The sequence below is a fragment of the Truncatella angustata genome (genome assembly GCF_020726525.1).
Source record: "Truncatella angustata strain MPI-SDFR-AT-0073 chromosome Unknown BKA67scaffold_8, whole genome shotgun sequence".
NCBI lineage: Eukaryota > Fungi > Ascomycota > Sordariomycetes > Amphisphaeriales > Sporocadaceae > Truncatella > Truncatella angustata.
In genome coordinates this window covers 2,373,297-2,385,894 of record NW_025763388.1, presented here as the reverse complement: position 1 = coordinate 2,385,894, position 12,598 = coordinate 2,373,297, and the positions used below count along the sequence as shown (strand labels likewise).

General features: G+C 47.4%; 4 protein-coding genes across 4 annotated transcripts; 1 reads left to right on the top strand and 3 right to left on the bottom strand.

Moving 5' to 3' along the window:
* Window positions 1-2,666: 2,666 nt before the first annotated feature.
* BKA67DRAFT_539878 (Asp/Glu/hydantoin racemase) lies at window positions 2,667-3,290 on the bottom strand (the record flags this gene model as incomplete). Its single annotated transcript, XM_046100703.1, has 1 exon — window positions 2,667-3,290. One exon carries the CDS (start codon window positions 3,288-3,290, stop codon window positions 2,667-2,669), a length of 624 nt encoding a protein of 207 aa, XP_045954564.1.
* Window positions 3,291-4,798: 1,508 nt separating this feature from the next.
* Window positions 4,799-5,261, bottom strand: BKA67DRAFT_683382 (uncharacterized protein; the record flags this gene model as incomplete). Its single annotated transcript, XM_046108967.1, has 2 exons — window positions 4,799-5,035; window positions 5,097-5,261. The coding sequence occupies 2 exons, from the start codon at window positions 5,259-5,261 to the stop codon at window positions 4,799-4,801; spliced, it is 402 nt and encodes a 133-aa protein (XP_045954563.1).
* A 3,477-nt stretch (window positions 5,262-8,738) lies between these two features.
* BKA67DRAFT_579281 (uncharacterized protein) lies at window positions 8,739-9,079 on the top strand (the record flags this gene model as incomplete). Its single annotated transcript, XM_046103761.1, has 1 exon — window positions 8,739-9,079. A coding segment is annotated over exon 1 (205 nt), but the record flags the coding sequence as incomplete, so codon positions are not given.
* A 108-nt stretch (window positions 9,080-9,187) lies between these two features.
* BKA67DRAFT_579280 (cytochrome P450) lies at window positions 9,188-11,816 on the bottom strand. Its single transcript, XM_046103760.1, has 8 exons — window positions 11,175-11,816; window positions 11,075-11,111; window positions 10,917-11,008; window positions 10,775-10,859; window positions 10,213-10,714; window positions 9,991-10,157; window positions 9,539-9,927; window positions 9,188-9,459 (listed from the first exon to the last, which is right to left on the bottom strand). The coding sequence occupies exons 1-8, from the start codon at window positions 11,394-11,396 to the stop codon at window positions 9,415-9,417; spliced, it is 1,539 nt and encodes a 512-aa protein (XP_045954561.1). The 5' UTR covers window positions 11,397-11,816; the 3' UTR covers window positions 9,188-9,414.
* Between the last annotated feature and the right edge of the window lie 782 nt (window positions 11,817-12,598).

Genomic DNA, 12,598 nt, shown 5'->3' with positions numbered 1-12,598 from the left:
TGCATTTCCCAGAACTCAGGGGCTCTGCCTGACCTGTCCGTACTTCCTCGAACCCATGCGACAGCTGTCACTAACAATTTTGATTTCAGTCGACTTGTCGACCCTTGTCGTCTGAGTCGGGAGCCTTGATGAAGCATAAACTTGATGCTCCCCCAATTCGGATAACATCTAATTTTATTTGTCCCGCAGAAAGAGCCGCACGAGGCCGGCAATGGCCTTTGTCGCAGCAGACTCTGCATCACACTTCACGCCCGCAACTTAGTGCCTACCATCACAGACTGCCATAAGCATGAGCACTTGTTTCTGCGTTGCATAAGATCCTGCGAGCCTAGGGACTTTGCTGACACCGTAATCCCGTGGAAAACTAGGACGAGGCAAGCTATGCTATGTCGGTAGATAACACTCGCACCTCTGGAAAGACCTAGCGGCACAGGTCAGAGCCTCCTATAAATTACAAACCCTTGTCTTTTTTTTTTTTTTTTTTTTTTCTGCGCGGCGATAACCATGACTGATCTTTGATATGTTGCTATATCTATGTGCATTGGCGAACGTTCCCTAGTAGCCAAAAGAAATGCGCAGCGTCTACGGCATTTGACTGCCGATGCCAGTGTGAAATAAGGGAAGCACGTAGAATCTACACGACCAGCGGGGAAGTAATCTTCTCTGCTTCTTCTGTCTACGACGATGTCGCCGTAGTCGAAACCGAGAGGACTTTTGTGTCCTTCTTGTTCTGAACGAGATTACTCCCGGCGATATTCACTCTAGCGGCTTGTTGCCGTCGTATCCAGGATATCATATCCTTCTGCTGGTACCTTTCTCTTTTCTTTTTACACCTGTATCATGAGCGCCACGGAAACAAGTCGATTTTCTAAACACTTACACCACGGCCATTGTCGCTGTTCCTTGCTACCAACACGTCCATGCTGTCCTGATTGTTCGCTTTGAGGGTACACGGACGCTTTTATTGACACCGGTCTTGGCCCTGTGCCGCCAGATGATGTCTGCGAGAGTTTGTGTTCTATTGCAAAGACTGGGCCTCTACTTGGCCCTGAATCCATCAAGGCAAACATAGGCCGAGGCAATGAGGAGTCACTCTGGCTTGAGATCATCGCCGCCAAATATGATTCTGAAGGTAGATTAGTAATGTCAGCAAACCCCCCAACGTCAGCTTTGGCCACTGTGTCCGTGGCCAGTCAAGTTTGCTCATCTCTTCAGTACTTGCTGTCCAGGAGGTGGTCACTCAACTGTGAACTGGAATTCATTTGCAAAGGCTACCATGCCCGTCCTTAGTGATGTCTATCGCAGATGCTAGAATTAGTCCATAACTGAAAGCTTAAGCGTCTATAGTACTCTGATGATTGTGTCACATTCGGTGGAGACATGTTCCCGGCTCCGACGATGAAGGGCATCTTCCCGCTTGTAAATTGTTCCCAACATTATACTCTGGCTATAGTAAGCCATGGCATCCCTGGATCATAGGCAGTGAAGCACTCCTACAAACTAGCGTTCTAAGATTTCGATTATATAGTTTTTCGCTATTAATTAATCACGGCTTTCGATCTGTTCAGAAAGCCGGATCCCGATGGTACCCATTAATACGCGTGGAACGTCCTGCACGCAACTGTGTTACAAATCTATTAGGATATAAGCTGACGCCTTTCGTCGCCCCTCTTCTTGAGGTAGTCCCTCTCTTCTTTCAAATTATGATTTTGACAGATACTTTGCTATTAAAACGCCAAAATCTGTCGCCATATCTGTATCTTGCTTATCTGCAGTATGGGTAACACAATTCATATACAAGCAAAGCTAAGCCAAAAAAAAAAAAAAGAACCCCTCGGAACTCCTCCGGATAAAGATTGCTGGCCAGGTCTGGGTGCCATATTTCCACTGGCGCAATGTCCAACAGGCTATGAGAAGGCTTGGTGTCCTGGTGTGACATCAGTCGAACCGGACACCATATTCGACTGCTGTCCTCAGTAAGTGAGGACTCGAGTCGACGTTAGAACGACCTGTCTACTTAGAACGACCTGTCTATCAGCCAAACGTCAAAGTCGCTCACAAGATCATAGAGACGAGTGAAACCTCCGGCGGCGACATCTGACTCAAGATGCTAGAAGAAACATTTAAAAATAATAATAATAGGACTGCAGTCTACACGAAGTGACGACGAATTTAGGTGAGTTGAAAAGTAACAATCTCGAAAAAGTATCACTCCCAGTTCCCCAGGTTGATTGAATAGCTGCATTCTGCAAAACTGTAAGTCCGCGAGAACCCGCCCGAGTCGGAATTTGATGCAGATGTGTCACATCCGAGGATCGACGACACCGTCTCAAGTCTGATGAGCTTGAACGTCCCACACATCGTGAGCCAAGAAGGCTCAGGTTCAGTTTTGTACGTTGCTGATATATTTCAAGAAAAAGGTTCTTGGTCCTGTGTGCGAGCATAAAAGCAACAATCGACACTTTCCTAAAACTGCGATAAGATCTGCTCGTCATCAACACCACTTCCTCACTGCCATCCGTAGTTCTAAGGAGTTGCACTCTATCTCTATGAACCCGTTTAGGTGAATTCCTAATCGAATCTCTCCGTGTTAGCCATAGACAGCTTTTACCGCTGCAGCCTTGGCATGTAAACGTAGCGTATCGAACATGGGCACGTTCGGGCGGTCAGACTGTGATACCCAGTAGCCCAATTTCCGTGCATCCTAGAATGACACCCTGAGCGCCACCAGAAACCAACTCGTCCATGATTGTAAGATATTCTTTTCGAGCCTTGTCTGTAAATTGCGCATAGGACAGTTCCTGAAAAATTACATTGTCAATCAGATCCTGGTCTTCCTCCTTTGGAACGATGATGTCCAGCCCGTATTGGTTGGCGAACAAATCGGGAAGGTATGGCGAAGACATCGTTGCCTTTGTCCCCAGGAGAGCAACCCTTTGCAGACCTTGCTCCTTGATGGCTTTGGCTGTGGGTTCGGCGATATGAAGAAGCGGCACGTCAATGCCTGCCATAAACTTATCAGAAACCCGGTGCCACGTGTTGGAAACGCAAATAATAAAGTCTGCGCCGGCTCGCACAAGACTCTGAGCCTTGCCGTGAAGGTAATCTGCACCCTCGTCCCACAACCCATTGTGGACGTAATGTGCGCTTCGCGCAAGGTCCATGGAGTTGATAATGATTTCGCCGGTGTGTAGACCGCCAAGCTCTTCTCGGACATGCTTATTGATCAGATTGTAGTACTCAGCGGTGGCTATATCTGTGCTTCCGCCAATGATGCCGATCGTCTTCATTTTCGAGTGCTTGTGGGGGGCAGATGACTGGGTATTGGAGTTGAAGTTCAATGGCGCCCTTCCCTTCTTTCCCTAATTAGCGGGGCTTGGGTGCTTGAGAGCGATGTGCTAACTTAAATACTGTCACATTCACACCAACAGCAAACTGACCTTAAATCCTTTTCGACCTAACCTCAGTTAACCCAATGGGCTTTGAAGGCCCACATTGCTCAAGGCCCGGAAAGTGACAATGAAACTCAATACAGTTAGTTGGTGCGAAGCGTGGCGAAATCATAATCAGCGCTCCGGCTTGCATTGCCGTGCCACGAGATGCGTTTGAAGGTCAGGCTTCAATTACAAATCTATGAGTTCCGTCCTGCTTCGCACTGTTTAAATAAACATGTACTCAGATACCTTGGTTCTCAAAGTTTCCGCGTAAGTCATATGCGTTTCAATGTACAGGACATTGTTGCCTTCCCGTCGCCTTACCTCTCTCCCTACCCCTTGTTGGCTTGGTCAAAAGTGCGTGTCGGCTCGACCAAAAGCGGCAAACCTGATGCATAACGTTAGCAGCCGAGTGTATAGACAACTGGAGTTTCTTCTCGCTTGGCATGACTGCTCGACAAAACGAGGCTCCAGTACGAACCAGACTAAGTGATTTAATTACTGTGAATATTAGTTGATTGGTTAGTCTGGAACTTTATAAATTGTGCAGACTAAGTTTATGAGATTAGGCAGTTATTAAGTTGACGTTGAAATACGCTGAGCGGATTGGAGGCCGAAATACACAGTCGTTTACTTTCGATGGCCGGAATTTTCGAACTGCAATCATCCATTTCAGTTTGGAAGAAAATACAACAAGGAATAATCTGTATTCAGAGTACTCAAAAGGACTGTTGAGGAGACAGTACCAGCTATCTAGTTTCTCTGAAATCCATGAAGTTTTGTGCGAGGACGAAAATGTGAGGCTTTTGTCGGTTACCAGCCTCACATGTAGGACGATGTCGTTTTAGTATAGCATTCTTGAAATTCGCCTCATAAATCTATCTTTGTACTTACTACATGTGTCATCTTGAATCCATTTGTTCGTAGTCTACTTTTGAGAAATCTATCTCTATATGGCCGGCAGCCACGACGAGTCACTAATTAAGTCAAGACGATATTTCAGGTTTTCTATTGAACTCTTATCATGCATGAATGTTTAAAAACGTTTGCATATCTTTAGAGCTGTGCCTTGCTCAACTGACTATACTGATGGCTGGATTGTCCATAGAAATTGACTGACACCCTTATCGTAGCTCTCTGTTGTGGTACAAATATACATCTAATTCAACCTTATGGCTTAACTTGATGCATGTTGAAAGTCGCGGTTTCAATATCGGTGGCCCTGGAATCGACTGACAACGTGTCTTTATAATCGAGCCGAGAGCTCCTGAAGGCGAGGTAACTCGCACAGGAGGTATAAACAGAAACCAAGCTGAACGCAGAGTAGACATTAGCACAATGCTCAATCCAAACAACTCGAGGGATTACATGGCAACGAACCTCAAAATCACGCCCAATGCCACGACAAGCTTGGACAAGGCGCAGGTCTGCACGGGACAGCTTAGAGCGTTCGCTTGGGCCATAAGGTACACCACCGCCGCCCAAAAGACAATATCCAGGCAGTTCAGGATGGTGTTGGCTTTCAAACTACCCCATCTCTTGAGAGATTCGACGTGTTGAGTGAGAAGTTGATAAGCTATGAAGAGAAGCGATTTTGCGCCCTGTGTGTCTATTAGTACATGGCTAAACATAGGCACCGCCGCTGCGAGAAGGGTGACTCACCATGCCTATGGACATTGTGTCCGCCCTCGACGTGATTCTGCCCATGATAGCTATCCGCGCGACTGTGATAGATATCGCAGTGATGATCAAAATTACTTCCACAATATGGACGACGAACAGAAGTCTATGGTTGAAAATTCCCGTCATTGCTGCAATTTTCGACATGGTTATATGTTTGGAGGTGCAGGTTGTTCCGTGGCTGGGTGACAGCGAAGTGAATGAATGGAACTAGCTGTGAGCTGAGTACTGTGTAATTCTTTTAGAATGAATGGACGAGTTGTGAGCAATTTAGCATTCCTGACATTGGGTTAGGAGTGTACCATATATAGGGCAATAGATTACGAGTAAGCGACGGTGTTGCGCAGCATTAGCATCGCCTCAGTCCCAGCTTTAACTAGTAGTTGAGCTTATTGTCGGTAAGCTAGCGTCATGATGTATTGTTCTTTTAGTGTTTTTCACTATCCCTCTATATTCCTTAATTCTCTGTTTCGTCTTTGATTTTTTTTCTCTATCTTCTAGTATAAGCGGTTGGGGCCGTCGAGCTCGGAAAATGATGTGATTGGCTTCTGGGGCTCGATCCATCTTGCCCAGCGAGCTAGGCTGCGCTATTGCACAATGGTATGACTGGGGTACTTTGGCTCGCGGATAAGCCTAGATCCACCCTCCTTTACTTCTAGAATCAATCAGCAATAGCATAAATGGCCTCGAACCATTCGAAACCCCTTCTAGATCTTTCAGGCCTGCGAGTGGAAACCGCACAGCCTTCGCCCCTGATCGCAACGAGGCTGAGTAAGAAACGCGTTCTTATTGAAGTCGGGCTATCGACTGGCATTTAGAGATAGCTGGACCAACTACCTGAGCCAGCAAGCTAAGTTATGTGGACTTCGTTTTATTCACTAGCAAGACTTATGGTTAAATTTACATATTTAATTGGTCCATAGGCGGATGAGGATTCGTGCCCAATCCTATTTAGCTAACCATGGAAGCAACGAGTCAACTTTGGAAATTCGAAACGCTAGCTTCTGAATCATTGTAAATACAAAAAAATAATTGCAATACATTTCCTTCCATTGTGAGAGACGGGTCACGTAACAGTTTGTCCTCAAGTTGCAGTAATCTCAAACAGCGACCCGGGAACACTGATTTGGGTCCACCTTTCAAAGCCGCAGTCTTCAATCCGTCGTCGTCAAGATACGATATCTTAATCTCCTCGATCCGCTGCGGTCAAATCGAGCCTGGCACAATATTTCGGCTGAGCCCACCACCAGCCGTGAGGGCAAGGGCCACATCGAACTGAGCTGCAAAAGTCAAAAATTGGACGCAGAAACTAGGAATGAAGGGGCCAAGATCAGCAGATGGGCTGAATGTGTCCAATGTGTTGTGACCGAGCCGGGTGAGTTAAAATGGCTATGGAATGTGCCTGCGCATAGGTCAGAAGTTGGCGAAAGTTGATGATGCGCTGCAAAGTCGACCACATACACACCAATCATGCCTATCCCCCGTGCTTCCAAGCTATGTACAACATAGGGACCAAAACGAAGCCATAAACGACGAGGTTGGTGACGTTGACCGACGGTGCAGCCAGGGTAATAGCAGTGGTTGAAGTAACGTGTTCGTGATATGGCCGCCAGTATGTTAAGATCATCATATGCTATTGGAATGGATAAAAGAGGGCTTAAAGCAGTAACATGGTGAAATACAAATCGTATCGGACATCACCACACATCCATAATTTGAAGACTCAGCAATATCATTGTATGTGCTTCTGCGCCGGCAGATCGCCACGTCGTCCGGTATAGCCTCCAGGAGCGGCTGAAACTCACGTGAGACGTGCGAGCAGTATGCAGCACGATAACATAAAACGTACTTTGCGATTCGCGTTCCTCACAACATCCACCCGAAACGAGCATGGTACCAGCACACGACTGTAGTACTCTACTCTAGTATAAACACGTAGGCAAGTTTTAGCGTCCCAGCTACGAGCTAGGATAATTGGGATGCCAAAACGAGACCGAGCACGAGTACTAGTACGAAGCAAAGTGGAGCCACTGTTAGTGCCATTTTTTCTAATTTTCATTATTGCGGATGGGGAAACATCTGCACGCCTAAAGCTGGGTCCGAAAGCTTCGTATGGACCACTTGGTAGCGCGGGCGATCTATGCGAAGTCTGCCTTCCATCTGATTTCGAAGTAATCTGAAAATGGTCGATCAAAATAATTCGTATCAAGCTTCGACCTCGTACGACTCGTACCTGTCAAATGATTGGCTTCTACCCAGATATGTTGAGCTTCCAGATTGAGTAGCTGCCATATCTTCCAAGCCATCTACAGAATAAGTTACCTCAACCGTCTCCTTACCTCAGCATGCTGTCCCGGTAATGCCGATAGGGCTGCGTCTGTATGCAAATCCAAGCTTCTAGGGATCTGCAAGGTTAGCGGCAGTACGTCGATGATCCTATCATTAGTGAAGTTAAGTTGATCCTCTATACTATAGTGATGCTAGCTATCTGGTGGTCTCCGAGTAGCCTAGCTACTTTGGCGTCAGCCGTCGCTGCTACTTATCACCAAGAATTCACCTCTATGCCTCAGCTAGTAAAGATCGTGCATTTCCGCATCACATAGGACGACGACCATGGGAGCACATGGTTTCAACAAACACTGCCATAATTCGAGCATGATTAAAATTCACTAATAGGCTCAGCCGGGTGGATTGCGGCGCTAGCCGGGAAGTACCAGACTACCGGGAGCGAGAGCGAGGCAGAACCGCGCGATACAAGCGTAAGTCTGGCGAACCCAAGTGCTGGAACAAAGAAGATTCTCACCCGAAGCTAAGTTCTTCGGGCAAGAATCTTCTTCACGAACCGTATGAGCTATAGTATGGCGAACTGTTTTCCTGCCTCCCTGCCAAATTCGCTCCGCCTCAAGATGTGTCAGTTAGTAACTACTAAAGTACCGGCCGCCAGGTTTGTCAGTGCTCAGCCACACGGACCAGATGGATAGTTCAAGCCGCCCAACTAGACTTACCAAGGTCGAATGGTTCCTTTGGATTGCAACCAGACAAAGCTAGAAAGGCTATAACTTGTCTAAAGGTGGACCAATGAAAATCGTATGCGAACCTTCAGACAGAGACACATTTCTCACTTCACGAATGCTTTCGGCGCTAACGGAACCTTCGCACTTGTATAATAAATCATCAAAAAGCAGTCCAATTGCACTCTCTTCCCGTATGACCAATTTCAAGTTGACCTCTACATACAGCCTACTTAGAAACGCAATTCACTTGTCCAAAGTGGTATGTCGACTCCCCAACTCCGATGTGCGAGCTGCATATGCTAACACAAGTTTCCAGATATCTACCATAAGAAAAATAAAAAAGCACAGTTACGATATAAAATGCCGTATTTAATTCCATCCTTGTCTCGAATTTCTGAGCGAGCTTCCATTACGCATCGCCACGACTTGAGCAGAGGAAAGAAGCCCACGTCCATCATCGAAGTTTGGACCCGTCTGCTGCAAGTCGTCCAGGCACTTCAGCGGGGCGACACGCTGCTTATCACCAAGATGATCCGCGAAACATCGAGGACAGCCTCGGAGAGGGGCATGGTATCGGCGGCGGAGGCGAACTTGGCACTTCTCGGAGGCACCTCAATTCTGCATCTAGCTGTGCAATGCGCAGAGGTCGAAGTCATCGAATACGTTTTGTCTCATGGCAGCGAGCATGTCGACGTTAACTTCACCGACAAGGAAGGAAGAACTCCTTTGCGTCTGGCATTACTCCAAGATCGAATATCTGTTGGGCACTTATTACGCCGTTATGGGGCTACGGATAGGGCTATCAGCGAGAAGCGGAGCAATTCAGGAAGACAATACCTTAGACAACGAGATATCCGAAAATCAATACAATGAGATGATATAACAAATTGCTACTTGACACTAATTCGAGGGTGCGAATATGTTGAATAGCGTAGAACATGTGGACTGTAGTTCGGAAACTATTGTCATGGCTTCTTAGTTTACAACAGGGAATAACACATGAGTCTGAATGCTGCTCACCTTTTTAGTTCTCAAACGCAGTGTTTATTCTTATTGCGATTTCAGTCTTCACAGGCGACCTGGTTGCACGTGACTACGAAAAGGTATGAATACTAATTGGAAAGAACAAAGGCTCCGCTACCGCCGACAGGTATTATTGGGTATCTATGTACACAAGGCACCTACAGCACAAGGCCTTAGGTGCGATAGTGCAAACTTCATCCACATCAGTTGCAAATTCATATGCCGAAGCTGATTGTACCACAGTGAAGTCCCACACCCCGAAATCAACGCTTCTTGAATATCAGCTCCTTGTGCGGATCAGGAATAGACTAAGACGCCTCGTGGTTAGTCGACAGTCTCACTAACATTTTCATGATCAACGGGAGACACTGAGCAGCGGAGACTTACCATATGGGCAAACTCCATATTTGGGTATCTTTCTGTGCACCCTTCGGCCAGTTTTATGTCATACTTCAGAAGCATATTGGAGAGAATCATCTTCAGCTCATTGGCCGCAAAGAACCGCCCAGGACAAGCATGGCGTCCATAACCGAATGTCAAGCTGTTTTGACTGACGCTCACGAACTGGTTCAGAGCTGCGCTTTCGGCCGAACCACCACCCTCTCGTGCCTGTTGCCTCAGCTTGTAAAATCGCAGGGGATCGAACTTTTCAGGCTCGGGGAAAAGTTCCGGGTCAAAGCTGACAGCAACGGCAGGGACTTCGATGGTGATACCCGCAGGGATAACTTGACCGTCATGGAGCGAAAAGGTTTGGAGAACTTTGCGTTGGAAGGATGCTTGATGATCGCGTCAGTCCGTGTTAATCACGAAATACCTGAGTGTGGAACGTTCTGTCTTACCCATCGAGGCGGGATAGAAACGCAGTGTTTCCTTTAGAAAACTGTCGAGCTTCTTCATTGATTGCAATGCGTTGCTCGTGAAAACCCCGTCGTTCTCGCTCAGAGCCTGTTCAATCTCTTGACGGAGCTCGGGAATGAAGTCCGGGACGGCAGCAATACTATAAAACCTGCATCTTGTGTGTTAGGAATTGGATCTGGTAGAGGATATAGTTAAGTACGGACACATTCGTGGCTGTGAGTACGGTCGTGTGGATAGCAGCAAAACTTATGCCTAGCTGGACCCGCGGCAGGTTCTGGCTGACCTTATCGGGAAATTTCCCGAGAGCGCTGATCAACCATTGAAGCATATCATCGGGCTTGTCAGGCGACGTGGCAAGTTCCATTCTCTTTTTGACGACAGGCTCCATGAAACTTTCGGCGGCTTTAATTCTCTGGTCCAGCTTCTTGGCTTGGGGCAATCGATTCGCAAGAATCGGACGCAGCCAAGGTCGCATTTTTTGGACGGCGCGTTGGACCTCCATTGCTTCTATAGTATAGTTAATAGCTGCATCGAGGTATTCCTCTTTGCGACCAAGCTCAGGGCCAATGAAGATTCTTCCTGATACCATGCCGACGATACGCAAGAGTTTGTGGTGGATGTTGACAGAAGTCCATTCAGAGCATTCAGGCATCTCAAGATCGATAACCTCCTGGACCTCCTTAGATAGCACCGGGTTAAGGCGAACTGTGATAGTCAGCAGGTCTACACGGGAATGAGTCCAGTTCACAGGAATGGTTCACAAACCTAGTCCTGGCGTTAAATCAGCCTTGATTGTATGAGGTACAATGGGTACAGTTGTCTCGATTCTCGTGTACTTAGCCTCCATATGCTGCGATAGGTTTTATTAGTCCATATCCAGGTTGCAGACTCAATGGTCCCGACCAACCTCATCGACCGCAGCTGCCATGCTGACTATGCTGTCCGGAAGCTTCTTGAGCTCTGGCAGGTACTTAGGAGGTAGTACAAGAACAGTGGAGTCTAGACCGCGAGACAGAATATGAGCGCACAACTTCTCGAGTGCTTCAGGACCAGGATTATACTGACCTCGCGACGTGGTGATCTTGAAGGCTCTCTCTTTGAACTTCAACGCCAATTAGCCTCGGAGATTGTTTGCAATCACTCAAAAGTCATGCACGGAATATACCTTTCGATAGCCATCATTGTATAGCTTCCTGGCGCCGTTCAGATAGGCTTGTCTTCGTTTCTCTGGGCCCCCAAGTTCCGTTCCAACTGTGGGAAAGGTGAACATGCGAAGGAGTCTCAGAACTCTGGGGAGAAACACAGCTAGACACGCGACCAGAGCCACAGAGGAAACTACTGGCCATCGTTCGGCCACAGCGTCTCTCCAATCTTGTGAATGCCCCATTTTGCAATGCTTAGAGAGCTCGTAGCTTTGCCTGGATGGAACTATTGTTGTACGACTGTTTGATTAAAACAAAGCACTTTGCATACGACTTAAGTCTAAGTATAGAGTGTTGCGGATTTGTTGCAGTGGTCCTGATTCAGAAGGGTCGTGACAACATATACGGCGAGGCTTGATGGTGAGATGCGTCACGTTTCGGGGTGCCCTCAATTCCGCGCCACCGTGGTGTGCGTGCTGGCAACGCAATCACGTTCGCATCAATTTTTGATCTAGCTTCGCTCTCGCTTTTTATCAATGCGGGGTATCCTGCAGTACGACCTCGAATGAGCTCAGTTACTGTGGTCAGGACTCCCTGTCTCGCCTGCTAGAAAGATTGTCAATGGCGGCGTGTCAATGGTCTGAAAGCTTCAATTAACAAACGGCGCGAAGACCCCCAATCCCCTGAAAATCTCGCGAAGATCTTCAACGCCGGTGCTTATATTAAAGCAGGGACCTCTTCTTCCGTGCTACCACAGCTTCTCCCGCGCGGGACCCTGCCGCCGGTGGTTAGTGCACAGTAGCGCTATTATAGGAAGGTAATTTGCACATCGGCAGTTGCATGGCCAGGTTGCCCAGATCTGTTGCTATGGTTCTCGCTCTCGCTCTCGTGCTCGCTCTCGCTTTCACCATTGTTCGATTGGTTTTCAGTAAAGAGAAGTAGGTTTCAGGTCATTTTAACTTTCATGCTGTACTTAGACTGAGCGATAACCAATGGCCGGCATGTCGTGCCGTTACAAATTTCTCACTGACGTCGTAGCCGCCGTAACAACGGCTTCTCAAGACTCAGCACGTGCCAAGTGCGAAGACCTGTATACACAACACTGCGATACCACCCCATCAATGTAGTAATGCAGGCAACTGTTGCTTTTGAGTTTTCAGTATACACTTATACGGCAACTTGTAAGCCACTGTGACTGTCGGTAATCCCTATCGCACATGATACTGGTTGCAGATCGCTTCTCATCTTCAAGCCAAGCAATGGTTGTCCTGATTCTGCCCACGTCGATCGACATACTTCGTTGTTTATATTTCGCCATGGCCACCGATTTCCCCTACCGTTTGACCCAGAAGCCAGCAACTGCCAGCTCTTTCTCGACATACCGGTCCTAGTCTAGGTGATCTTTCTATCTATGACTCATGCCACGCGACAGCTGAAGTTAACCCGT

Coding starts and splice junctions, on each gene's coding strand:
- BKA67DRAFT_579280 (XM_046103760.1), bottom strand. CDS start 11,396: ATGGGGCATTCACAAGATTGGAGAGACGCTGTGGCCGAACGATGGCCA. Junction 11,009..11,074: donor CAAGATCACCACGTCGCGAG/GTCAGTATAATC, acceptor CTCGCGGTCTAG/ACTCCACTGTTCTTGTACTA. Junction 9,460..9,538: donor ATATGGAGTTTGCCCATATG/GTAAGTCTCCGC, acceptor GAGGCGTCTTAG/TCTATTCCTGATCCGCACAA.